The sequence below is a fragment of the Danio aesculapii genome, chromosome 7 (assembly GCF_903798145.1).
Source record: "Danio aesculapii chromosome 7, fDanAes4.1, whole genome shotgun sequence".
Lineage (NCBI taxonomy): Eukaryota > Metazoa > Chordata > Actinopteri > Cypriniformes > Danionidae > Danio > Danio aesculapii.
In genome coordinates, this window is record NC_079441.1 from 52218469 (window position 1) to 52243726 (window position 25258).

Here is a 25258-nt window from a genome sequence, read left to right on the forward strand (position 1 = left end):
CATTTCAGGAACAAGCTAAGCCAAGTTCAGGGAATTGAGGCAAAAAAAAAAAATTAAGATGTTTATCAAATATCAAATCCACTATCATAGTGTGGAGTTTGAATTTCCTCAGTAACCAGTTATTCTGGCAAATTTGCATGTGTACTTTCCCTTTCTTAGTGACGTGTCACTTCCTTTTTTTTTGTCTATAAATTAGTTGACAGCAATGTCAGTACTCCAGACCTTCTAGTTCAATAATTCTTTTTCAAACATCGACTCACGTGCTAACATGTCTCGACTAGATGTCACAGAATCTTTTCAGGGCATCATGTTTCCTGGGCACATGCATACTGAAGAATCCCTGAATTTTGCAACTAACTTCAAGTTTGAAGACACAGATACTCTGATTGTCACCTACCCTAAATCAGGTAATAACAAAATTAATTTCTGTATTTGTTTTCAAAAAGCAGTTTTTCTTGGTTTGTGTATTTCATCTTTCTTTCATCTTTCATCTTTATTCCCAAGCAAGATATCACACAAGAATTCATTTTCTCTTTGCTTGAATCATTTTGCCTTATAGGAACCACATGGATGCAAGAAATCCTCACTCTGGTTTTGAGTAAAGGGGACCCGACTATTGCCCAAAGTCAGCCCAACTGGGCTCGTGCTCCATGGCTTGAGCAGTACTACTGCCCTGAAGTTCTAATAGCATCTTCTGGACCTCGCATTATTACTACACATCTGGCTTACCATCTGCTGGCACCAGCCCTGCAACACTGCAAAGCAAAGGTGAGGAGATGAGCAAGACACTCACTGTGCACTGCTTTTATTTTGTTAATTAAACCTATACCTAATGATGGTTTTAACTACCATGAACATAAAAATGTAAATATGATAACCACCAAGTCAGAAATTATTCATATTCCTCGAGATTCACTGTACAAAAAAAGTTAACTCAATGTAAAATTGTAAGGCAGCTTGCTGCACAGCTTTTTGATTTGACTCAACTTTTAAACCAAGTACTGACTCTATTTAAATGAGTCAACTTAAAAACTATGCTTCAAGTCGCCTTAAAATTTTAAGTTGAATCAACTTTTTTTTCAGTACATTTTACTTTGTGCTTAATAATACTATATGCCATATAATATAGTTTATAATAACTTGCTGTTTTTAAATCAAGTCTTTAAAAACTCATTTGATCACACTTTTACTATTAATAAACCATTAAACTATACCGTTAGCCTTAATAAACTTCTAATTTGCAGCTTATTAATATTGATTAAGGTGTTAGGTTTAGGTATTGGGTGTGATTAAGAATGTGAAATTAAATCATACATGTGTGCACTTTTTAAGTACTAATAAACAGCCAATATCTAAATAAGTAACATCTTCACTTGCACCTCGCTGTTTGTGTTCATTAGTGTTTTTAACACTTCAAACTATTTAAATGTGATAAGATGGTGTGCTGAGATGCGGTTATCTCTCTGCAGCGTTTGAGTATGAGTTCACAGAAACCCGCTATACTGGCCTGGTGTGCATTTCCTAAAGACAAATTCCATTATTAGCAGAGCAATTTTGACAATAGTTTACTGATGATGCTTTTGAGGAATACATCCTGGCATGCATATTAAAAAATTTTCAGTTATGATGATAACCAAAATGTATTTCTGTTGAATTTACTGTGGTAACATGTTTGCAAGTAATAAACATTTGTCTTTCCACAGGTGATATATGTGGCAAGAAATGTCAAAGATGTGTGTGTTTCATATTACCACTTCCACAAGATGGCAAATTTTCTGCCTGACCCAGGAACATTCCCTGAGTTTCTAAAGAATTTCCTGAAGGGTGAAGGTTGGTTGATGTTTACATTATCAGTCAGTTATTACCGTGTTGTTGTTTTTTCTTTCAGTCTGTTCTAAAAATCATTTATTGTTTTTTATTTTTATTTTTGCAGTGCATTATGGATCCTGGTTCGATCATGTGAATGGCTGGACCAGTCACGCTAAAGACTTTCAGAACTTTTTTTACATCACTTACGAGGAAATGTTTCAGGTAGGATTACTTTATCAGTAAATTGGTGACCACAGACATACTCTATATGACCCTGGTCTTAACAGTCAAATATATATTTTTTTAAATTGAGATTTATATGTCATCTAATAAGTTAATTTAAATCTGAATAAGTAAGCTTGCCATCGATGTATGGTTTGCTAGGATATACAGTATGACAATATTTGTCCAAGAAGCAACTATTAAATCTGGAATCTAAGGGTTTACAATTTTTTTTTTGAGAAAATCACCTTTAAAACAGTTTGAATTAAGATTTTAGCCATAAATAATACTAATCAAAAAATTATTTAGCTATATTTATGGTAGGAAATCTACAAAATATCTTCATGCAACATAACTTTTACTTAATATTCTATTATATAATCTTAATATAATATTATATATTATATAATGACATAAAAGAAAAATTATTGTTTTTGACTATTGCAAAAATATACACATGCAACATAAAACTGGTTGATCCTGGGTTACATATAAACAGTAAAAAATTCAATGACAAAAAGTCATGACAACTTTTTTTTTTAATGTTACGTTACGTACCTAATTTAATAAGCTAACCAGGTTTCAACAATTTTTTTTTTTTTTTGAGCTATAGAAAGTTTAACGTAATCTTTTTAGTCAGTTTGACTGATTTAAATTGTGATGACAAGAAAAGTTAATATGATTCAAAGATTTTTTTTTTATTTACAGTGTACTGTTAAATGTTGAAACAAGCTTAAGTTTGCAACTTTTTATGATTTTATCAGGATCTCCGTGGGTCTCTTCAGAAAGTGAGTCATTTCCTGCATTGCACATTACACAAAGAAGAGCTGAATCTTGCTGAGAAGCACTGTAGCTTCAATAGCATGAAGGAAAATGCCATGGTCAACTACACCCTCATCCCAAAAGAGATCATCGACCACAGCAAGGGAAAGTTCATGAGAAAAGGTATGTTGCTAGTATAACACTCATTAAAAATGTAAGTTTAGAATTGGAAGTAATCCTTTCTCTAAACATTCAAAAATGTGATGTTTGCTGTTTGTTCAAACTTCTTATTTAAACTGAGCTAAAACAACACAAATCTTGAGTTTTTTTTAGACAACTTAATTGTTTTATGTTTAATAAACTTAAATTTGTTAAAACTGATAAGTCAACTTAATTCCTTCATGCTGTCCTATCAGAAATCGATTATGTGGAACGCAGTAAACTTAAAAAATGTTTCAAAAATTCCACTTTTTATAGTTTTCTGAACAGCAAAATCTACCTGTTTCAGGTAAAGTGGGAGACTGGAAGAACATGTTCACAAAGGAGCAGAGTGGTCTCGTCGATGAGGTTTACTTTTCACAGATGGCAGATTCCTCACTGCTGTTTCAACGGGATTGCCCCGGGGAGACTCTAGTGCCCCTGATAAACATTAATAATCCTGCATCCAGAGAGATCCTTCTCCTCACATAAGCACTCGCCACTATTAACATACTTCATGCTATGTGTAGTAATGCCGCTAATAATTCATTCCATGATGTAAATAAGCTAAGCAAAATAAGCTGATGTATTTTTGTTTATCTACTTGGTGCTTTTAACTTATTTTTTAATAAAGGTTTCAGCCCTTTAAGACACTTTAAATGAAATGTAGCAGTATTTACAACTTAAATAGCTTATAAATTGCAAATTTATAGCCCCTTAAAGAGACTCTAAGAGAAATGTAGCAGTATTTACAATTTAAACAGCTTGTAAGTTGAAAATTTAGTTTGATGCAATATCATAAGTATCGTGATATAGTGATTTAAGATTAACATTAAATTGAAGATTAACAAACATCTATATCAGAATTGTGATCAAAAAGTTTGACGTGACCTTGGTCCAGTCATATGTGTTTTATAAAGAGAAATATGCATATACTCTGAATAAATACATTTTCATTGATTTATACTTTAGATAGGATACTTGGCTGAGGTACAGCTATTTAAAAATCTAGAATCTGAAGGGTTTAAGAAAACAATATTGAAAAATTAGCTTTCAGTTGTCCAAATGATGTTACACACTTATTGAGTTGTATATATTTAAAGTAAAATAACACCATGGAATGTGATCTTTACTTAATATACTAATGATTTTGACATTAAAGAAAATTGTATAATTTTGACCCATACAATGTATTTTTGGCTATTGTAATTTGACCCATTTAACTTGTGAGATGTTGTATGCGTGTGCTCCAGGATCACATATCATGTAATTTACAATGGAATGTAAATAATTTAAGTGTAAATGTATTATTTGTTTTACTAGAGCTATACAGAGATTTCACTCTTAAAAAAAGGTACAAAATTGAATCTTTTAGGGTACAAGTGGCCTGTCAATGGGGTGGTACCCTAAAGGGTACAAAATTGTACCTTCCACATTTGTACCATTTAAGGTACAATTTTGTATCCCCAAGGAACAAAATTGTAGACACTGAAGGTACAAAAATGTACCTTATTATATTGCATTTTCAGGGTACTGACCCAGGTATTTTGATCCTTTGGTGACTGCATGCACAAATAAATAAATAAATATTTTGGTTTACAGATGCCCATTTTTATTTAGAAATGTAGAAATATTTCAACTGAATGTGTCAACAAATCAAATGTAAAAATAAAGCAGTCATTTAAAACAGTAAAAAGAACAATTTAGATAACAAGTAAAAAAAAAAGTTCACTCGCTGTACAGTAAATAATCAATTGAAGCATAATGTTTTTTCTTGTTGCTCTTTGCTGTTCATTATGGCTTGGAAAATATTGTTAATATGCAACGCTACTGTGAAAGCAGATATAAATAAACCTACTTGAAAGTCTCTGCTGTTCAGATATTGGTGGTCATTTTAAAGCTGCTATCAAATGAATGGTGTGATGATAAAACTGTTGCGAGCAAACTGTTACACTTAGGGGTGTTGAGCAGAGCTAGTTAAGCTCATCTGATGTTCTTGTGAGCATTAGACTTATCTTAAAGGCCAGATCTTTAAATTTCCGCTCTCTGTAATGAATAGAGTGAAGTGTTTAGAGGTGAAGTACTGCACCTGTGCTGCACTAATTGTGATGGATGGCACTTGAAATTTGCATTTGAATGGAAGAAACAACATTTTAAACTCTCGAGTCTGCTAATCTCACGTGTGAAAGACATCGTGTTATGCTCTGTACAAATGAACTGGAAAGCTGCGGGGAAAGATTTGCACTTATCAAATCAAAATTAAATTTTTGTAGAATATGTTAACCCTATATTCATAGTTGTGTTTCTTGTTTTACTGTATATATGAGTTGTTAATGTGACATTGCATTTAATCACAATATTTTATTTTATCTATACATTTCTAAAAGCATAGGAACTAACATTTTGTCACTCAAAACCATGTCCTCTGGTGTGACACTATATGCTAATTTTAAGTTTCGCAGAAAACTTTAATTTGTTTTGTTGTCCTTTTTTTTGTCCTTTTTATTGAAAATGTCCAGCAAGTCTAAATAGTCATGGTGAAAAAAATATAGATATTCATAATTTCATATAAAATAAACAGCACTGGGGCCAGCACAGTGGTGCAGTGAATAGCACAATTGCCTCACAGCAAGAAGGTCGCTGGTCGAGCCCAGGCTTGTGCATTTTAAACTTTGTAAACTATAAAATCATGTGTCTCCTCATGGTTTGTATTGTTTTCTCCCTTCTTTTCTCCCAGCTCTGCTAGCTATGCCCACACCTCCATCTGCTCACAGCATTCACGTCCATCATGAAGCATTTTTTTTTTATTCTGAGGTAGACTTGAACTGAAGGGGGGGTGGTGGGTGGGGTTCATGGCCCTTTAAAAAATGTTTCCTAGAAATTGAAGCATCCTGCCCCCATGTGTTGTAAAAAGACACTGAAGCTGAATCTGAGATTAGTCATTTATTCACTCATTTAATGTTTTATATGGGTGAGTACTGTACAAGGATGTAGAGAAATAGAATGGTAAAGGAGGTAAAGTACAAAGTGGCCGTCTAGAGCATATCACACATGGCATTTGCATGACATTCAGAGGCTGTCATCTCCAATCAACAGCTTTTGGCAAAATAACTGCTAAAAAGGGAACTCAAGAAAATCTATACAGGCAAAGACATACAGGCCTGTACAAACACAGTACATTTGTTCTTAATTTCATAGACAGTGGGGACTTTTGTGAAGCCTTTTTGTCACACTGTGACTTTAATGTGTAAATGTTAAGCATTAAAATAGGGACGATGTATTCTATCCCAGAGCTCTTCATTTTACAACAACAATATACAGTATGTACTAAGTTACTGAGATTATGCATAAATCCGCAGTTGAGAATAGAGAGAAGGTCTCTTGGTTTAGAGAGGCTAGACTTGTCAGACAAATTCACAGAGAATTGTTGTGTTTTCAAACCCACAGTTCTCTAAGAGTTGCACATTTCCTATAGGGGATTTTGCACTAGGTAGTTAACCGACCTAACCACTTGGCCGTTCCCCTGAGACCTAAACTTTCCTCATTGTTTTCTTGGTTGCGATTGCTCAGCTAGTAGGAATTCTAAAGTGATGTATGCCAGCCAGCAGTGACATCAATTTCAGCATTCAACAAAAATCAACAATTGATGGATAAAAAATGAATGTTTTATTTTTGATTTGTTTTTGTTTTGTTGTTTGTTTCCAACAAAGATAGAATATAGACATATAAGCAATGTGAACTTGAGTTACATATCACCAAGGCTGAGAAAAGAACAGAATGCACAAGACAAAAGCAGTGTAGGAGCTAGTTTTACTCCCCCAAAATAATCCTTAATTCATTCATTCATTCATTTTCCTTCGGCTTAGTCTCTATTTCAGAGGTCGCCACCATGGAATGAACCGCCAACTCTTCCAGCATATGTTTTACGCAACGGATGCTGTCTAGCTTTAACCCAGTATTGGGAAACACCCATACAGACTCATTGACACACACACTCGCAAACTATGGACAATTTAGCTTACCCAATTCACCTATAGCGCATGTGTTTCGACACGGAAATACCAACTGATCCAGCCAGAACTTGAACCAGTGACCTTCTTGCTGTGAGGCAACGGTGCTAACCACTGAGCCACCATGCTGCCCCATTTATGGTCTCGTGTTTGTGTAAATGCAGAGTTAAGCAAGTGCACTGATGACCATTTTAGCCATTTACTGACATTTCAGTTGAGCGTGTGAAAACAATGGGAAGTCAACCCATAACTTAGGCTGCGTCTGAAATCTCACACTTTCATATTAAAAATCTTGCTAAAAATTGTATGCGAGTCGAGTAGTGTCTGAATTGAGAGTATTCGAAAAACATTATGCGAGAAGTACCCATATGACAAACTACTTCCGGCGAGATTTTGAAGTGCACATACCATGGACGCTACACTATCCCATGATGCACTACAGAAGAGTTCATGAATGGGAGTGAAGAGATGCAACATACGCGGGTAGGTAATGGATGTAGTGGATGTGGTGCATCTGAATTCCATTCATACTACTCATATTTATACTGTACAGAACATACTTTTCTAACGATCATGTTGTAAATTTAAATGTAGTACCTACTCGAGTAGTAGGTGATTTTGAACGCAGCCTTAGGCCCAATCCCAATTCTATTTTTGTCCCCCTACCCCTTCCCCTTGGCCCTTAAAACAGAGTGTTAATGTGAAGTGCTTAAAAATTTACCACTAAGAAATGGGACATCACTACAACACCTGCAGACGTTATCATATATCATCGCGATATTTTGCTTCATGTGAGATCAAACGATCGCGACTGCTGTAGTTATTCCAGTTGTGTTTTTTTTGGTTCTTCAGGAAATCACTGAAGGCATATATTTTGTTCTCATAACAATCTATTGTGGCAATTCAAGGTTTAAAAGGCTGTTTCTAATCTATAATTAGATGTTTTAAGATGAAGATATATATTTAAAGCATTGGAAAATGTTTGTATGTGATGTGTTTTTATGACCTGAGGAAGGATATAAGCTGAAAAGCGGTGGCATTTATTTTATTTCATAATAGTTTTTTATTACAAGGGTTGCTGGAGTTCCCTATTTTTTTACACCCTTGTTTGTACCATACTGACAGTTGCACCAGCCGGCAGGTAGAATTACCTTCAGAGGTTGGAAGCAAACTAGAGTGACTTCTCAGATTTTACATTCTCTAGAAGAGATTATTCCTGGCAGAACCAAGGCTTCACATTGGCTAACAAAGGGTGGAGAGAAATGGAATAAAATTATTTTTCTAACCCACATGGAAAGAAGCTATATGAGGATATATGAACATATATGTAACCTATGTGCAGTATATATGCACATATATGATACTATATATATATGTGTATATATGCCACAAATAGGCAAATTGGAGGTGCATATATGTGCATATACAGGCCGTATAGATCTCCTGTATTTCTTCTTTATATCAACATATAAGCCCTATATGTACATACAAGATATGTATCCTATATACAGTAGCTCATAACTCACTGAGCTAACTGTCTAACTGTCATACACGATGCCTAGCTCATATTTTCTAATATCAAGGCAATAACTTAGAACTAACTAAATGCAGAAAACGTATGTATGTGCAAACACTTGAAAATGGTATCACATGTAGTTGGCATGCTATAGAATTTAACTATGGCAAATAAGTGAGAGAAGAATTACAGCTGGAAAGAAGGAAATGTATAACAAAATGGTTTGTTGTTTTTTTCTGTTTAGTTATTTTGTCTTATTTTTGTTCTTGTACTATATATTTTTTCTTGAACTATTCGATTGATCTTAAGTAAATAAAAAACTGTAAATTTCTACATGGCTTTTATTTATGTTGTCTAGCAGCTATGGATTTTAATAATGTTACTAATATATAGGTGAAACATATAGGTGAACATATAGGTGAACACGTGAATATATGCACCACACACACATACAAATATATATATATATATATATATATATATATATATATATATATATATATATATATATATGCATGCATGTATTTATGCAAACATATATGTACATATAACATAGGAAACCAGACAATTTTATATGTAACAAATTAAAAACCTATATTAAAACAGGTTCTTTCCATGTAGAAAATGTCCCTTTTCTTTGAAAATCAATAAAGGTAGTGAAGGTAAATTTGATAACTTAGATTTGAATTATTTCTCTTTATGAATAAACAGATCTAAGTTGCAGGTATACAATTCCCAAGGCCAATTGTTGCAGCACAGTCGGTGGTAGTCTTCAGATTAATAGGGTTCAAGTGTATCCACTTAACCATGGTCCAAAAATACCAAAAAGACTAAATACCAATTAGACTAGAGCCTTGATGACAGCCAGGATGAACAAAAGCACTAGATAGACACAAATTTAACATCCTTATCCTCATGTTTTTTTTTTGTTTTTTTTTTTAATGGAAAGTCCCAAGCATTTACCATTGTCCTCATGCATCACCTGCTACAACATGTACAAAATTTCCACATCATAAATCTAACCTAGTCTGACCAGTTCTGGTAGGACAAGTTCTGTTTTACTTCACAATGCAACAGAAAAGCTCATTTAAACTGCTTTACAATAGTATATTAGTTTGAAAATTAAGGAAATCCATTTTGGGCAAGTACCCAGTATAAAACCTGTTTAAGCACATTTAAACTTTTGAATAGTCAGGTCAGATTTGCTCAGATATCTATAGGCAAGAGATCATTTGTTATTGCATGCTTTCATCTAGATTTCATCTTTCAGATTTCATCTAGATTTCATCTTTCATTCATCTTTCATCTGAACATAATTAAAAGTAAACCCAACAACAACAACAAAATAAAATGATAACCAACAAATAACCATAAATACAGTGAGAAGCAGACTTAGAGGCGAAGAAGCAGACCAAGCCTAGATGCATATAATGAGAAAAAAGAGAAGCAAGTAATAATGAGAGAAAAGAGAAAACTCTGGTTACCAAAGTAGCCCTCGTTCCCCGAAGGGTGGGAACAGAAATGCTATGAGGACACTTCCACTATGGGGATTTCATTCAGAAATCCAATCATCTGAAAGAGTGTATAATCAGGCAAATGAAATGCCAATGAGTTGGCAGCATCAGCTTGTGCAGTTGATGCTCGTTGCAACCAATTTGGCAATATAAGCACAGCGAGAGCAAGGTGAGGCATCCTTTTTTAGCTGCAGTGACTTAAACCCACTGCTAAGGAGCAATCATTATGGCAAAGGAACATTGGGGGTTGTAACTTCAATGCTATGTGGAAACTTCCACTATGGGCAAATGTATCAAAACGCAATAATGATTAAACCTTACCTTCACCTCCGATGAGAGATTTCCAGGCAAAGAGATCGTGAGCGCACCTACATCACCAGAGGTGCGGTCTTCCAATGTCTTCCCTGGCCCGTACTTATCCCACTTCAACAGAAGATTTACGGATTTAGATATATTTTTCGGGAGCCGCAAAGTATCTAGATAAAACTAGGAATTAAATACGACAGTACGTTGGGAAAGTGTACAGTCCCGATTGGGAGGACGCTGTGGAGGCCACCTGCTACCTAAATTTGGAGATATGGTGGCAAGAGAGCATATGGATTAGCCCTGAGAAGGGGGAGAACGCATATGAAATTAAGATGGTTAGTGGTGAGGGAAGACACGGGTCCGCCTGTGAGGGGGGGCTGCACCGTGGCTAAATAAGCATATGGGATCGCCTAGTGGGGATTGTGCATAGCAGGCACCTATACCCAGAACGCAGGCTGACAAGTTGGCAGACCTACAACGTAATGGGCCAGCATGTGACTCCTCTGCTGAGCCAGTGCTGGGGGCCTCGGAGGAATCTCTGCAGGGTTCACCTAAGTGGGGAACTTTACTGACACCTTAACCGAGTTGTTTCCTCAATCACCAAGGGTTACTTAATACCCTCGAAGAAACCAGCTCCACTCGCAGATTGTAAAACCTTAAAAATGTAATAGGTGTCACCCAGTCCGCAGCTCTACTGATGTCTGTTAGAGAGGCACCGCCTGCTCGTGTCCAAGAAGATGTGATGCTCCGAGTAGAGTGCGCACGAACTCCTGGGGCACACGGCTCGCCCTGGCTCTGGTAAGCGAGGAAGAGGGCATCCACTATCCAGTGGGCCAGATAGATTCTCAGTTTAAATGGCTTTAGTCAATTAGATCACTAACCTGAATTCACACCCACTTCAGCTCAGAACCAGCTCCATCACACATGCCTGTAATAATCAAGCAGAGCTTTAGCTGGTTCAGGTTTTTGACTGGGTTGGTGCATTCCGATACAACGATACAAATCCCAAAGTGCACTTAAGAGTGAAAACAATCATGGCCACCATAATGAGGTATCAATCCAAACTGAAGTTCTCAAAAGTGGCAACTTTAGAATTAAGGATTTCAACGTGTGCAACAAATAGAAACTCTTGGTCCCTATGATGAAAAGTTCATCCCTATGCCCTAATCCCTTCAACCTTGTCTCTCTGTAGAGTAAACCCTTTTACTAATTAAGTCATTGGTCCCTTCCAAATGAATTGCAGGCAACTGTAGCTGATGTTGGAACAGTATGTTTACTAAGGTTCTCGTTATTCAATATCTAATACGATGCAGGGATGTCAAACTCTTAGGCTGCATTCCAGCCCAATTTTTTTTCTATGCTCAACTGATTCTGGACAATTGATTATTCCCAGAAAATCTAAATTAACTGTAGGCGGTAGATCTATCTCAAATCTGGCACCTAAACTCTGAAACAGCCTTCCTAGCACAGTTTGGGAAGCAGACACACTCTGTCTGTTTAACTAGATTAAAGACACATCTCTTTGCATTAGCATACACATAAAACACAAATGCTTTTGAAATCCAAATCCTCTAAAAGATTGTTAGTCTGCATTATTTAGGGCAACCGGAGCCCGTAACACTTCCCAAAAGACATAATTTGAATGGAATCTATGCTTATGTTAGTCTGTTTTTATTATTCCTGAGGTCTCCATAATCCTGGACCAGGCCCTATCCTGAGCAGTGATGTGGTGGTCATGGAAGAGTGGAGAACATGGGTCTGATTCCTGTAAGACCCCAGTGACAGACGAGTCCTCGCATTGATCCTGAAGGGCCAGCCTGTACACCAGCCGATGACCTCTCCCACCTGCAGCTTTTCCACAATGGATGTCCAGCGTTCTCCAGCCTCCGGCACCTAGACTGCAGCTCTGCACAAGACATTTGGCCATAGGAGAAATGGTCGTGCCCAACTGAGCCTGATTTCTCTCGAGGAGTTTTTTCTTCGCCATGGTCACCACTGGCTTGCTTGGTTTGGGACTTGTGGACCTGCACAACGATGGATTTTCTCTTCAGTGTTTGGACTTTCAGCAGTGAAATTTAAACCACACTGAACTGAGCTAAACTGAACTGAACTTAAACACTGAAAACTGGACTGACCCAGTTTCAATTCACTATATTCTTCTATGTGAAGCTGCTTTGACACAATCTACATTGTAAAAGCGCTATAGAAATAAAGATGAATTGAATTAAATTTAATTGAATTGAACTAAAATTCAAGCGACTGCTCCCTCTGATGGTCTGAAGAGAAGGGGCAGGAGTCTCATTTACAACAACACTATTAGTCTCTTTTAACAGCCATTCAGAATTAACTCTGTACTGGAGTTGAATACATTTCTTCAATTTTCAATTAAGCAGACTAATATTGTTCTCATTTTGCATCACAGCACAGCACAGTCATTTGTGAGAAGTTCAGGACCATAATCAGTGATCATGTTCTTTCCTGCAGCTCCAGGGTGATCAGCCATATGGCATTTTAATTGATTGGTTTGAAGAACATGAGTGCAGAACTGAGCAAACATGGCATATTTCTAAATACACTATTGTTCTCTGTAACAGTTCAGTTTTGTGTAAAATAGTTCAGTATTCAATTGAGGCTGCCCTCTGGTGGTGGGGAAGTTGAGCAACAGGTTCAGCTTCCACACTCTCTATTGTAATAAGGTTGTTTTCCGACTTACCCCTGTTTGGTAGATGCAGGAATCTGAGAAACTCATCACAAATTCATGTCTAAACCTGTTCCCGGAGGGCCACTGACCTGCAGAGACAAACTCCAATCCAACCCCAATGATATTTAGCAAAAGGGAGTAAGGATCAGGAAGGGTTCTTGAGCTCTCTTCCTACTTTGCGGTAAACAGAACAGCTTGATTTAATCTAAGGCTACATCTACACTAATCTGGATACATTAAAAATTGCATCATTATTATTGTTATAAAAACATGATGCTCTGATGTTCTAAGACATCCTGTGTCAAATCATTTTCAATCATTTCTCATAAGCTGTTATTTTAATCTGAAAAGACTGAAAACGCTGTATTGGACATGCTTTACTATGTAAAAAGCTTTAAGCTGCATGTTTTACACCTACCGTTTATTTATTTCTGAAAGCAATGAAAACTCTGAAAGAGATTAAAGAGCACCTAGGTTACCCCTTTTTTCAAATTTAATATAAGTCTTTTGTGTCTCCAGAATGTGTGTGTTTCAGCTCAAAACACCCATCACATTTTTATTAATTTTTATTAACCTTTTATAAGTTGCGATTTTGTTGTACTTCACCTTTAAGGCTAGTCCTCCCCGCCCACCGTTTCTATGTGCTTTTCTGCATGCCTCAATCTCCTCCCTCGGCTGATTCAGACAACTGACAGACATAAAGGAAGAAGATCTCACGTAGCGTTTGTGGGAAATACTACAGTAAGAAGTTTACCAATTAGTATTTGAATGCATTTATTGTCGATTTGCAACAATGAGTCACACACAATGTCATTACAAAGTTCACGTGCACACACACACACACACACACAGTTACACATACACAGTGCAGACATGCGCACACACACAGACAGCGCGCTTGTTTAGCTTTGCACTCTTTTTCCACGCATTTGTGACAGGATACAGGTTAATATTCACTGCTGTTTGAATATCTGTTATATTAATATACAAAATAAACCTGATTTAACATCCACAAACTGGGATTGAAGCGTCTTCCTTTATAATTGTTCTGACACGCGGCTGTGGTGATAAAGTAAAGCTGAAGTAAATCGCTGTAATTCATTACACACATGCTCTGTTTTAAAACATTTTAAACATGTGAAACTCACTCTTGATCACATTTGATGATGATTGATGATCCTAGCTAACTGAACAGACCTTTTATTCCCGGCTGCTTTGTGCACGTCCTGTCTTGTTGGTATGATTATACACGTGACTACCGTGACATGTTAATACGCAGCTGTCAATCAATTCGGTGGGCGGGGGGGACCACACTCCTATGTCAAGTTGCGGTTGGTCTGAAAACCGCTCTAATTGGTCCACCATTTTTATGTTGTTAAATAAAAAAAAAAGGACTGGGTGTGTTTATATCACCCCAATATGACAGTTTATACACTATACCTACACACATGTATGTCCAAACAGCTTGAAAAGTAGATTTTCACCGTAGGTGCCCTTTAAATAAATAGACAGGCAATGAGGAGGAGTTATTGACATGGGTAACACAGGAGTGTAAATTTGCAAAAGCGAGAGAGAATATAGACTGGAAGACGTGTCAAAACAACAGTTCTGAGTATTCATGAGGACCAAAAGCGTCACTTGTGCTAAGTTCATCACCATATTTGTGTCCAACAAACACATCGCATTTAAATGAGAATAAATGAAATCTAAATTTTGCTAAAGAATAAACAAATACTTGTTATGATAACTCTGATCATACCTTGAACTGTGTTTTGTTCCTTTAAATCTGTGACGTGTCTGTCTCAGCTTCCTTTTCTATACATTAATTGTATTCACAGCTTCACTACTGTTTGCTGTGGCCACAAACTTTAGAATATAGAGCCTATTACTAGTGATCAGAAAACTCACCCAAAAACAACAGTATTTACAGAAAATGCATACTGGTGATCTGCTGAAACATTAAGTCTAGTAATAACCTCCAACATTGGCGAAATTTATATCTAATTTGTTTACAATGCACTCCAAACAGCAGCAAAAATTATCAGGGCATTTACAGTGATGACTATCCTATGTATTTGAAGATGAAGCGTACCTGATTACAGAAAGTGATATAGACCTCAGGAATTGAATTAACACACACAATATTTATTTGGGTCATAAACACGGCAAATCACACATGGCGCTCGCGTGTTTCTCATACACAGACCCACATGAGGGAGAGCACGCTCTTAATGAGCAACACATAAATGTGTCAACAAATACCGAAAATAGACTCCAGGGCATTTCTGGACATCATTCACCACAGTTATCTACAATATGGGTGAGTGACAGTCAATTAGATTAGATTAGATTACAAACCACCCAGCAGGCACACAACATCATAAAACAATATTAAGATAGATTTACGTTGTGACGTCAGGTGACCAAAATTCAATGTCTAGCCAGCGTCTAAGAACAGCGTTAATTTGCAGTCCAATAACAACGACAAATGACGTTGATATTTGGTTGATTTTAGATTGTGTTGGAAAGTGACCAAATCCAACGTCGAACCAACATCTTAAACCAATGTCATATTGATGTCAAATACTGACGTTTATTTGACAGGTATGGTAACCAAAATCCAACGTCTGATAGACGTCATTAACATCATTAGACGTTGATATTTGGTTGATTTTAGGTTGGACGTTGGGTTGACGTTGGGTTTTGATGCCAACCTAAGTTTCATTTACAAACAACATGCAATGTCCCCTGACATTGGGGTACAACATCAATCTAACATCATGTTGATGTCCTGTGCCTCCTGAGTAGCATTGAACTATGCACGTTTGCATTTTTTCATCATCATTTTCTTTTCGCCGTAGTCCCTTTATTAATCATGGGTTGCCACATGGGAATGAACCACCAACTTATCCAGCATATGTTTTACACAGCAGATGCCCTCCCAGCCACAACCTAACACTGGAAAGCAACCATACACTCTTCCATTCACACACACACTACGGCCAATTTAGCTTATTCAGTTCACCTATACTGCATGTCTTTGGAAACCGGAGCACCTGGAGGAAACACGGGGAGAACATGCAAACTCCACACAGAAATGCCAACTGACCCAGCCGGGGCTCGAACTAGCGACCTTCTTGCTGTGAGGTGATCGTGCTACCCACTGCACCACTGTGAGGCCCTTGTTTGCGTTTTTTTATGACAGTGAAAATCCCACAGGTAGCAGCATAGCTATTCTTCCATTTTACGTTGTGCAAATAAGAGTAAGATATAGTTTAAAAGTGTAAAAGGGCTATTTTATATGTTTAACCATGATTATAACAAAAACAGTATGCTTTTATTCAGTAATAAAGAATATCAAGTTATTGATTTATGCTGTCTCCACAAAGGGTTAACTTTAGTCGAGTAGCGCAAGCATGATCTCGGAACTGGATAGCCTGTTGGTAAAGGACATTAATTATCAATTACATCAGGGCTCATTTATGTAATGAAAAGTAGTTACGCAACACAACATAATTCAGCTGTTTCAGCACCACAGCAGATTCTTAGCATTGTACAGTTCAGTCACAAATATGGCAGCCACACAACTGTGTGGCGTCACATGGAACATATGGATACAGATGTGAAGAAAAGCAATATGGAGCAAACACAAACTGACAATACTCTTTTAACAATGCTGTGCAAATAGACAATATCTTAATTGTCTTAATATCTTGTAATTGGGTCGTGCACCATTTTAGTTGAATTTGTAATTTGTTTTTAGCCTCAATTTTCACAGTCCAATTGGTTTTTTCGATAATGGGATTTTGAAATGTATCCAATGTACAGTGTTTTCAAAAAGATATGTTTATGTTGTTGGTGAAGAAAAGTGCTGTCTCAGTGTTGACAGTATGCCAAAAAGTAGAGAAAATTTTTTAAACAAAAATGTATTACTGTGGACAGTGTGTAGGCCTAAGCTTGTCAGTGTGGGATCAATGAATGGTGAAAGATTGGAGAAAGCTGTATTTTATTTTCAGAATGATCGACTATTCAGGAACAGTCATTCAAGAAATGTATTCGTAAGTTTATCTACTCTGCATGCTCCTTTGGTCCCAGAAAGATATGCTCAAAATGTGTTTATGTAACCGTAACCACTCTGCTTTTAAAGTGTTCTTGACTGAAAGTAAGGGCTAGTGGACAGCACAAAGTGGTAAGTACAGTAACATTAAGCAGCAGAGCTTTTCATTTTTAATGAGCTTAAATGATATGTGATGGTCTTTCTTGTGTGTGTGTGTTGATGAAATGCATAAAGTAAAACTAATATTAAATCATTTTTATAGGGTGTGCTGTAAAATTATTGACTTTTATAGCATGATTATAACATTCTACGTAAATCCATTCTTTAAATTTTTTTAATTCCGCCATTGTCAGTATTGTTTTCTAAATTAACAATATGTGTTGAAATCCACTGTGAGGATATACAGTACATAGGGTATTGCTAATATCTTTGTATTTATAAACTGATGTGGCTGGTAAGGATGATATCTGTGGGTCTATGAGATGCAGTATGCAGACCTGCAAAACTCTTTTCAGAAAATTGAACAATGAAGATTTATTTTGCTTTCATACATCTGAAAATAAATGTTTGCCACCACCATTTTATTCACATAATGGTACATTCATTCATTGATTTTCTTTCGGCTTAGTCCCTTATTTATCAGGGGTTGCCACAGCTGAATTAACCACCAACTATTCCAGCATATGTTTTACGCAGCAGATGTCCTTCCAGCCGCAACAATGGTACATAACAATGCTACACTGTAAAACCCAACTGTCAGCATTTTCAAATGAAATGAGTGTAGTTATCTCAAAATTGACTGAAAGTTAATTCTACTTATTTGAAAAGAGTTTTGAACTCAGGGTTGAAGCTAATAAGTTAATTAAATACCTTATCACTTCAGCTTGAATGTAGTAAGTTCACAGTACTCATATAGATTAGTTTTTTAACTCAAATGGTTTCTAGCAATTGGTTTCCTCAAACGGTTTGAGTTACCTTAACTTATTGGGTTTTACAGTACTCAGTTGGTTTGAGTTCTCTTCATTTATTGTGTTTTACTGTGCTCAAATTGCTCCGTTTACTCAAATTGAGTAAGTTCACAGTCCTCATTAGGATTAGTTTTTGAACTTAAATAGTTTGTTACAATCGGTTTCCTCAAATGGTCTGAGTTACTTTAACTTATTGGGTTTTACAGTGTAATTATAAACCAGTGTAATAGAGTTATACTTAAGCAATTACAAACACTGTACTACCATTGTTGTGAAAACATGTTTCTTATAGCTGAAGTACGTTGTGCAGCAAAATCTTGCGAATCTCCTTTCATGACACTATGAATCCAAGGCAGATAGGCAAAAATCTTTGTGTAGACAGCATGCTCTTCTACAGAACAGGCCTTGTCAAAAGACAGGATGCCTGCAGCATAAACTGTATTTGTTTTGGTGTTCAGAAATGCAATTGCTCCTCCTGCATCACCAAAGCACACATTTTCCATATACCTGCCGGGTCCTGTGCAGAATTGTTTGTTGTCTATATTTGGTGAACTTTCAAGAACCCTTGCCTGGTAGTTACCCTTGCAGGACTTGACAGGCAAAGAAAGGTACTTCAGCACTGGAGCTGGGGTTAAAAGTCTCCCCCATCCCCAGCCAGCAATGATGCCTCTCTCTCCATCTCTCTCTTCCAGGTTATCTCCAGTCTCAGGAAGAGGGATGGGCATTACAGTCTCACTAAACTTGACTGGCTCCTTTAGTTTGACCAGAGCAAGGTCATTGTCCCAATCGGATGTGTTCTGGAAGCCTGGATGCAAAAACACCTGCAGGATATATGCATTTTAAATGAGTAATCTGAACCTCAAATGTCATACTTATTGGTAGTTTAAACTTATAAAAACTCCCAGAAAAAAATCACTATTATTATCATATTAAGTGATTTGGTTCAAAAAGCTTTTTAGTTTTGCAGGTTGAAAGTCTCTATTAAACTTCCAAAATCTCTCAGCCGAGGGCTTGAGAGCTCTTCTGCAGTGCTTAGCTCAAAGTAGAATAGGAATACTCTCCAATTTTGAAAAAATGCAGGCCAAACAGTGACTCGTCACTCTGCTGGTGTTCAAATATGCAGCACTCTCATTGAAAACAACAGAAAAACATGCACCTATTTTTCCATTCCAAAGCTGTTCATTTGTTTTTCAATGTAAACATGTGCTTGATAGATGGTGCATGATGGTCTTGCATCTTTTGAAGATGCTCTGTCAAGTTAAAAGAACTTAAACTTTTACACTCAGCGCCACACATCAGTGTCAGCATGAAAGCAGTGGACCAATCAGAAGACTGTTTCTGTGTTTACCTGTACACTTTTATGTGTTTTAGAGGAGGCATGGCTTTGGATAGTTATTATCCATAGCAGGCATGATCTTTAGCTTTAGCAACTGCTAGCCTCTCTGAAATCACTTACTTTACATGAAAGATTCTGTCAAAATATTACAGTAGCTGCAACCTATTCAGGAGGAAAACATACATCTGTAGGGCAATGTGTTGTTATATCATAGCCTTATAATATCTCAATAATAATATAATATCTCGGGTTCAGTTCCATGGGAATGTGTTGAATAGTTGTGTTTTTGTGCTGAATGTGCAAATGTCAGTCTTGTTAACACAACAACTACTAAAAAAGATGGATCTATTGATCTGGATATTCTGGAAGTACCTCAAGTTATGACAATTCTCAAATGTAAGGCCTCCAGTACGGTACACATACCACTTTTTTGAGACCCTTTTGTAAGTGTGCATAGCACAACAGTAGGGTTCCAAAGGGGTGGTGCAAGTCTTGCAGCTGAATGCTATTGGTTTACAGAGATTTCTCACTTGTGTGTGCAATAAGATGAAGAATGACACCATTTATAATAACAAACCTGAAACAAGTATTAAAAAAACTCACGTGTTGAGTGTGGATAAGTTGCAATATGTGAGCCACCCTTAGAGGCTATTTAAATTTAGAATATTGTTGATAACAAATTTCTGTCATACAGTCAAGTCTACCAAGTAAGGGTACTGTTGGCAATGAAAACACTAAACTGATACCCATGCCGAATCATACTGTACTGAACTAAGTTCAATAGGACAAAAGGCATTAATGACATTAGATAATATTGCAGAAGTTTTGAGCAGGTTTGTATTGGAACCAAAATATTGACAGCATTTCATAGGCTACCTTTGACAAGAGCGATAAAGTATCTAGTGTTCCACATAAATAAGGATTATTATAGTTTAGGAATTTAGGCTTTCTAGCATTTCTCTCAAAGTACCTATACGTAGCGTAACCTTAGAAGCTTTGCATTCCGATTGGTAGGCATGCTAACTAAAGCTTTTGTCTTTTCGTATATAAACTACATGAAGATTGCGATTTAGCATAGCTGGATTAGCATATTTGCAATTTGGTATGTTTCTATTTACCTTCTCCACTGCTACTTCAGTAGAGGCTGTAGCATCAGCACGTTTGCTGATTCCAAGATAGACTTTTGGGATAAGTGGTTCTTGTCCTCTTGTCTGAATTTTACTCTTTCCTACAAACAGATTACGGCCAGCCGTCAGTACCCAACGCTCTGCTATCAGGGCCCCCCCAGCAAAACCTCCATCCAGTATGTTTTCACTGAGGTAGACCATTGCCTGCCAGGGGACAGAAGCAGTCAGTGATCCTCCCACCATCCTCCTAGAGCGTGGAGCTGAAATCATACGATGTAAAATAAATGAGAGAAAGATCTTTTTAAGCACCTTTCAATCATTAATTTTCCTACGGCTTAGTCTCTGATTTTTCCAAAGGTCGTCACAGCGGAATTAACTATTCAAGCATATGTTTTATGCAGCAGATGCCCTTGCAGCAGCAATCCATTACTGGGAAACACCCATACACACTCTCATTCACCAACACACTCATACGCTTCGGCCAATTTAGTTCATCCAATTCACCTACAGCGAATGTCTTTGGACTGTGGAGATCACATGAGCAACCAGTGGAAACCCACGCCAACATGGGGAGAACATATAAACTCCACACAGAAATGCCAACTGACCCAGCCGGGACTTGAACCAGCGGCCTTCTTGCTGTGAGGCGACAGAGCTAACCTACTAGCCACCATAGCACTCTTTTTGAGTAAATTTTAACAGAATATTTTCATGATATAGTTGTAAATAACCATAAAATACATGCTTGAAACAAAGATTAGATACAGAAAAATATGTAGTGCATGCATGTGTAATATTTTGCTCATACATGTACACTCACCGGCCACTTTATTAGGTACACCTTACTAGTTCCTAGTTAGACCAACTTTTGGCTTCAGAACTGCCTTAATACTTCATGTCATAGATTCAATAAGGTACTGGAAATATTCCTCAGAGATTTTGGTCCATATTGACATGATAGCATCACGCAGTTGCTGCAGATTTGTCTGAGATGATTCATGCTTTATGACATGGTGCATTTACCTGCAGGAAGTGGCCATCAAAAGATGGGTACACTATGGTCATGAAGGGATGGATATGGTCAGCAATAATACTCAAGTAGCCGATGGCTTTGTCACGGTGCTCAGTTGGTACTAATGGGCCCAGCGTGTGCCAAGAAAATATCCCCCACACCATTAAACCACCACCACCAGCCATAACTGTTGATACAAGCCAGGATGAATCCATGCTTTCATGTTGTTGAGCCCAAATTCTGACCCTATCATCAGAATGTCGTAGCGGAAATCAAGACATCAGACCAGGCAACATTTTTCAATTTTGGTGAGTCTGTGAAACTGTCTCAGTTTCCTGTTCTTAGCTGACAGGAGTGGCACCCAGTGTGGTCTTCTGCTGCTGTAGCCCATCCGCCTCAAGGTTGGACATGTTGTGCATTCAGAGATGCTCTACTGCATACCTCGGTTGTAACAAGTGGGTATTTGAGTTACTGTTGCCTTTCTATCAGCTGGAACCAGTCTGACCATTCTCCTCTGACCTCTAAGATAAGTGTACCTAATAAAGTGGCCGGTTAGTATATATATATATATATATATATATATATATATATATATATATATATATATATATATATATATATATATATATATATATATATATATATATATATAGTTTTTGTAATGTATTTTATCTAAGGATTGGTCATGTCTGATGAGGAAATTGCTAATTACCCAAAACATGTTCTTCAACTCTTTCCAAAGCAGAAGACGCATCTGTCAGGAAAGAAAAAGTGCCCAAGAGAAGCACAGCCATGGATAGCCTAAAGATGATTACAAGAAATAATCTGTTTATTTAAAGGGATTGCTTGTTTGAACAGATGCTAATTAATAATGCATTGTGCACCGCAATGGCATTTATTAAATTTCACTTTATATATGACTTCTTTAATTACTATGTAAAAAGTGTTTATTATAAGGTAAAATTTACTTATTGTGTTCATTTTTTAAAGTCAGGATTATAAAGTGCCCTTAGTACAATTTAACAGTAAGGGCCTTATCATACGCCTAGCGCAGTGGTGCTCAACCCTGTTCCTGGAGATCAACCGTCCTGCAAAGTTCAGCTCCAACCCTGATCAAACACACCTGAAACAATTAATTAGGACCTGAACAGCACTTGATAATTACAGGCAGGTGTGTTTGAAATGGGTTGCAACTGAAATCTGCAGGAAGGTCGATCTCCAGGAACAGGGTTGGTCACCCCTGGCCTTACGCAGTAAGTCACAAGATGTGTATGGTGCAACGCTAATTTTCACGTTTTGCACCACGTTGTTTAAATAGTAAATCTATTTGCACCACTTTGTGGACTCATGGGAGTGCTGGTCTAAAAAAAAGGTGTGTTAAGGCGCGTTGCTATTTTGAGGAACTAAAATAGACCGAGCCATTGTCCATCTGAAAACAGGTCTAAAATCCAGCACAGAGCATGTTAGTTATGCACCTATATGGGATCAAACGCATACACATGGCTTAACAGACACAGGATGTAGAGCAATACACAAATATTTTTACATATGAAAATAATGAAAGGATTAAAATATTACAAAAATTATTATTTTCTACATAAATATAAAAACTACTGCCTCCATGCCTTTTTTCAGTTTATTCATAACAATTTGCATTTGTATAATGTTATTATTAGCAGTATTATTTATTATATGCATATTTATATTTGTTTTCATAAAAACAAGTTTAGATTTGTCCACCTGTTGGGTTTTGAAGATGTCTGCATCACCATATGGGGCATAAGAATAGGACGTGTGTTTGGATATAACTCCATTTTTTTGACCAAACTTCGTTATTATTGTTCATTTATTCATTTGCTGGAAATTAGAACTGAATTTAGAAACAAATCTTTGCGCTTTAAATGAAATTAAATATGTAGTCTGATGGATGTCTTCAGTGGTGTTTCCTTCAGTTTCTTTATCCACAAAAGTAAATGAGTAAAGAGTAAAAGTAAAGTAAAGAGAAAGTAAAGAGGCTGAATGGAGCAGGCTCGTTCTTTATCCTCGCGCTGCTGATGCTCTGTTTAACTGTTTTCTCGCTAGTGAAGTGTTCAGTTTTTCCACTTACAAAGTCCGCCATGTAAATAGCAAATTTGCCATGATGCGACGCAACTGACTCTTAAAGGGAATGGGAGATGAGACTCAGATTGGTTTAATGCTATGCTCAAAAACACTCATAACTCATTAAGAGAATAAGGTAAATCATGCATCATGTATTTTTCCATAGCAAAAGTGGACTCGGACACGCCCTTAATGCTTTTACATCATGCTCTTTAGACTTTGGCCTTGATTGTTAAAATAGAGCCCAAAAACTTTATTTTCCATGATATTTTAATTATTATAAGCAAAAACAAAATAAATGCTGGGTTGATGTAATCAAGCGTTAGGTCAAATGTGGAAACACACCTTGTCTGGGTTAAAAAGTGTCATTTAAATATATATTTTTTAAATGAACTCAATGTTGGGTTTGTACATATTTAACACAAAAAATTTTTTAGAGTGTACACAGACTCTACATGTGGAACTGGACTGTAAAAAAGTGTTAGCAAATTAACTATACATTTGATTAGAGAGTTATAATAACATACATGTAAAACAAGAAAAAAACTTACCACCTCATGATGAAAGGAGTTGTTTTTAATGATTTTTTCATATCGAGGTTCTGTCATTTATATATAGTCGCTGCCCCTTAAAAACAAACATCTAAACTCACAAATTACGTAATCAGGGAAATTTACCAGTGTATAAATGTTGACATTATCCATGGTAAAAACAGATAGGAAAGTTAGCTTAGCAAAACTTCCCAGAAGCAGCACATTGTACATGATGTTCAGTTTGCATGTAAACCAGGCACAGCACAATTGCATGATGTTGTAATAAAAATAAGTAAACAAATATAATAATAAAGATGATGAATGCTTATGATCATCAAATGCTCAAATAGTAGTGAGATAGTAAGTTCAGATTTGCAAACCTCATCATCAGGGTTTTGCGATGCACCATACAATTTCCTTTGTTGAACAACAGTTAACATTTTAATTTCTGGTTTCCTCATTTGATCAGCACTTATACTAATGGATTTTACATGACAGTGTATGATTAAAATTAGGATTTTCTACTGTTTAATGATTGAGGTTGAAAAAGCTGAATTCTTTACACTACTTTCCACATTCATTTCCATAAACATGGATTATAAAAGCAGAAGATTTTTTATCTACTTTAATAAAACTAATTAGTATATAATATAACATTTAAAAATAAAATAAAACACTTCTAAATATCTTAAAGGCTTGGAGTTGATGAATGATCTTTTTCTCGGTAATGCACTTTTAAACTTAAAGGTGCAGTAGGTGTTCAGGTCTTCAGAAACATGTTTTGTTGTGCTGGTTGAAAGTCTCTTCACATTCCACTAGTAATGATTAAAGTAAATGACCTAAATGTGTTTATATGTATTTTTATATTCTGGGTAAGGTGTAAGACTAAAAAATGTTCATCCAATTAAAAATTGTCGGGCCAACAATTCCCATACCTACTGATCAGCAGCCCAAACTTACTGTCAGCAAATGTAGATTTGCAGATCTTATTGTAGATTTGCAGAACTTATTTTTAATTTAAAAAATAAATGTGTTAATGACAAAAGAGATGCGAGTGAGGATTTGGAAATAAAAAATTAAAAGTGTT

General features: G+C 36.5%; 2 protein-coding genes across 2 annotated transcripts; one reads left to right on the forward strand and one right to left on the reverse strand.

Annotated features, from left to right (window-relative positions):
- The first annotated feature begins 234 nt into the window (after positions 1-234).
- Positions 235-4839, forward strand: sult5a1 (sulfotransferase family 5A, member 1). Its single transcript, XM_056462938.1, has 6 exons — positions 235-407; positions 560-768; positions 1704-1830; positions 1934-2031; positions 2796-2976; positions 3302-4839. The coding sequence occupies exons 1-6, from the start codon at positions 269-271 to the stop codon at positions 3481-3483; spliced, it is 936 nt and encodes a 311-aa protein (XP_056318913.1). The 5' UTR covers positions 235-268; the 3' UTR covers positions 3484-4839.
- A 13484-nt stretch (positions 4840-18323) lies between these two features.
- hp (haptoglobin) lies at positions 18324-24197 on the reverse strand. Its single transcript, XM_056460786.1, has 4 exons — positions 24190-24197; positions 22251-22339; positions 20518-20786; positions 18324-18884 (listed from the first exon to the last, which is right to left on the reverse strand). Exons 1-4 carry the CDS (start codon positions 24195-24197, stop codon positions 18324-18326), a joined length of 927 nt encoding a protein of 308 aa, XP_056316761.1.
- Between the last annotated feature and the right edge of the window lie 1061 nt (positions 24198-25258).

Excerpts from the sequence above, each read along its gene's own strand:
- sult5a1 (XM_056462938.1), top strand. The coding sequence starts at position 269 with ATGTCTCGACTAGATGTCACAGAATCTTTTCAGGGCATCATGTTTCCT. Across the intron at positions 408-559 it reads TGTCACCTACCCTAAATCAG|GAACCACATGGATGCAAGAA; the intron begins GTAATAACAAAA and ends TTTGCCTTATAG. Across the intron at positions 2,977-3,301 it reads GGGAAAGTTCATGAGAAAAG|GTAAAGTGGGAGACTGGAAG; the intron begins GTATGTTGCTAG and ends TACCTGTTTCAG.
- hp (XM_056460786.1), bottom strand. Across the intron at positions 20,787-22,250 it reads AGTTGAAGAACATGTTTTGG|CTCCACGCTCTAGGAGGATG; the intron begins GTAATTAGCAAT and ends GTATGATTTCAG. Across the intron at positions 18,885-20,517 it reads CTGAAGTAGCAGTGGAGAAG|GTGTTTTTGCATCCAGGCTT; the intron begins GTAAATAGAAAC and ends TATATCCTGCAG.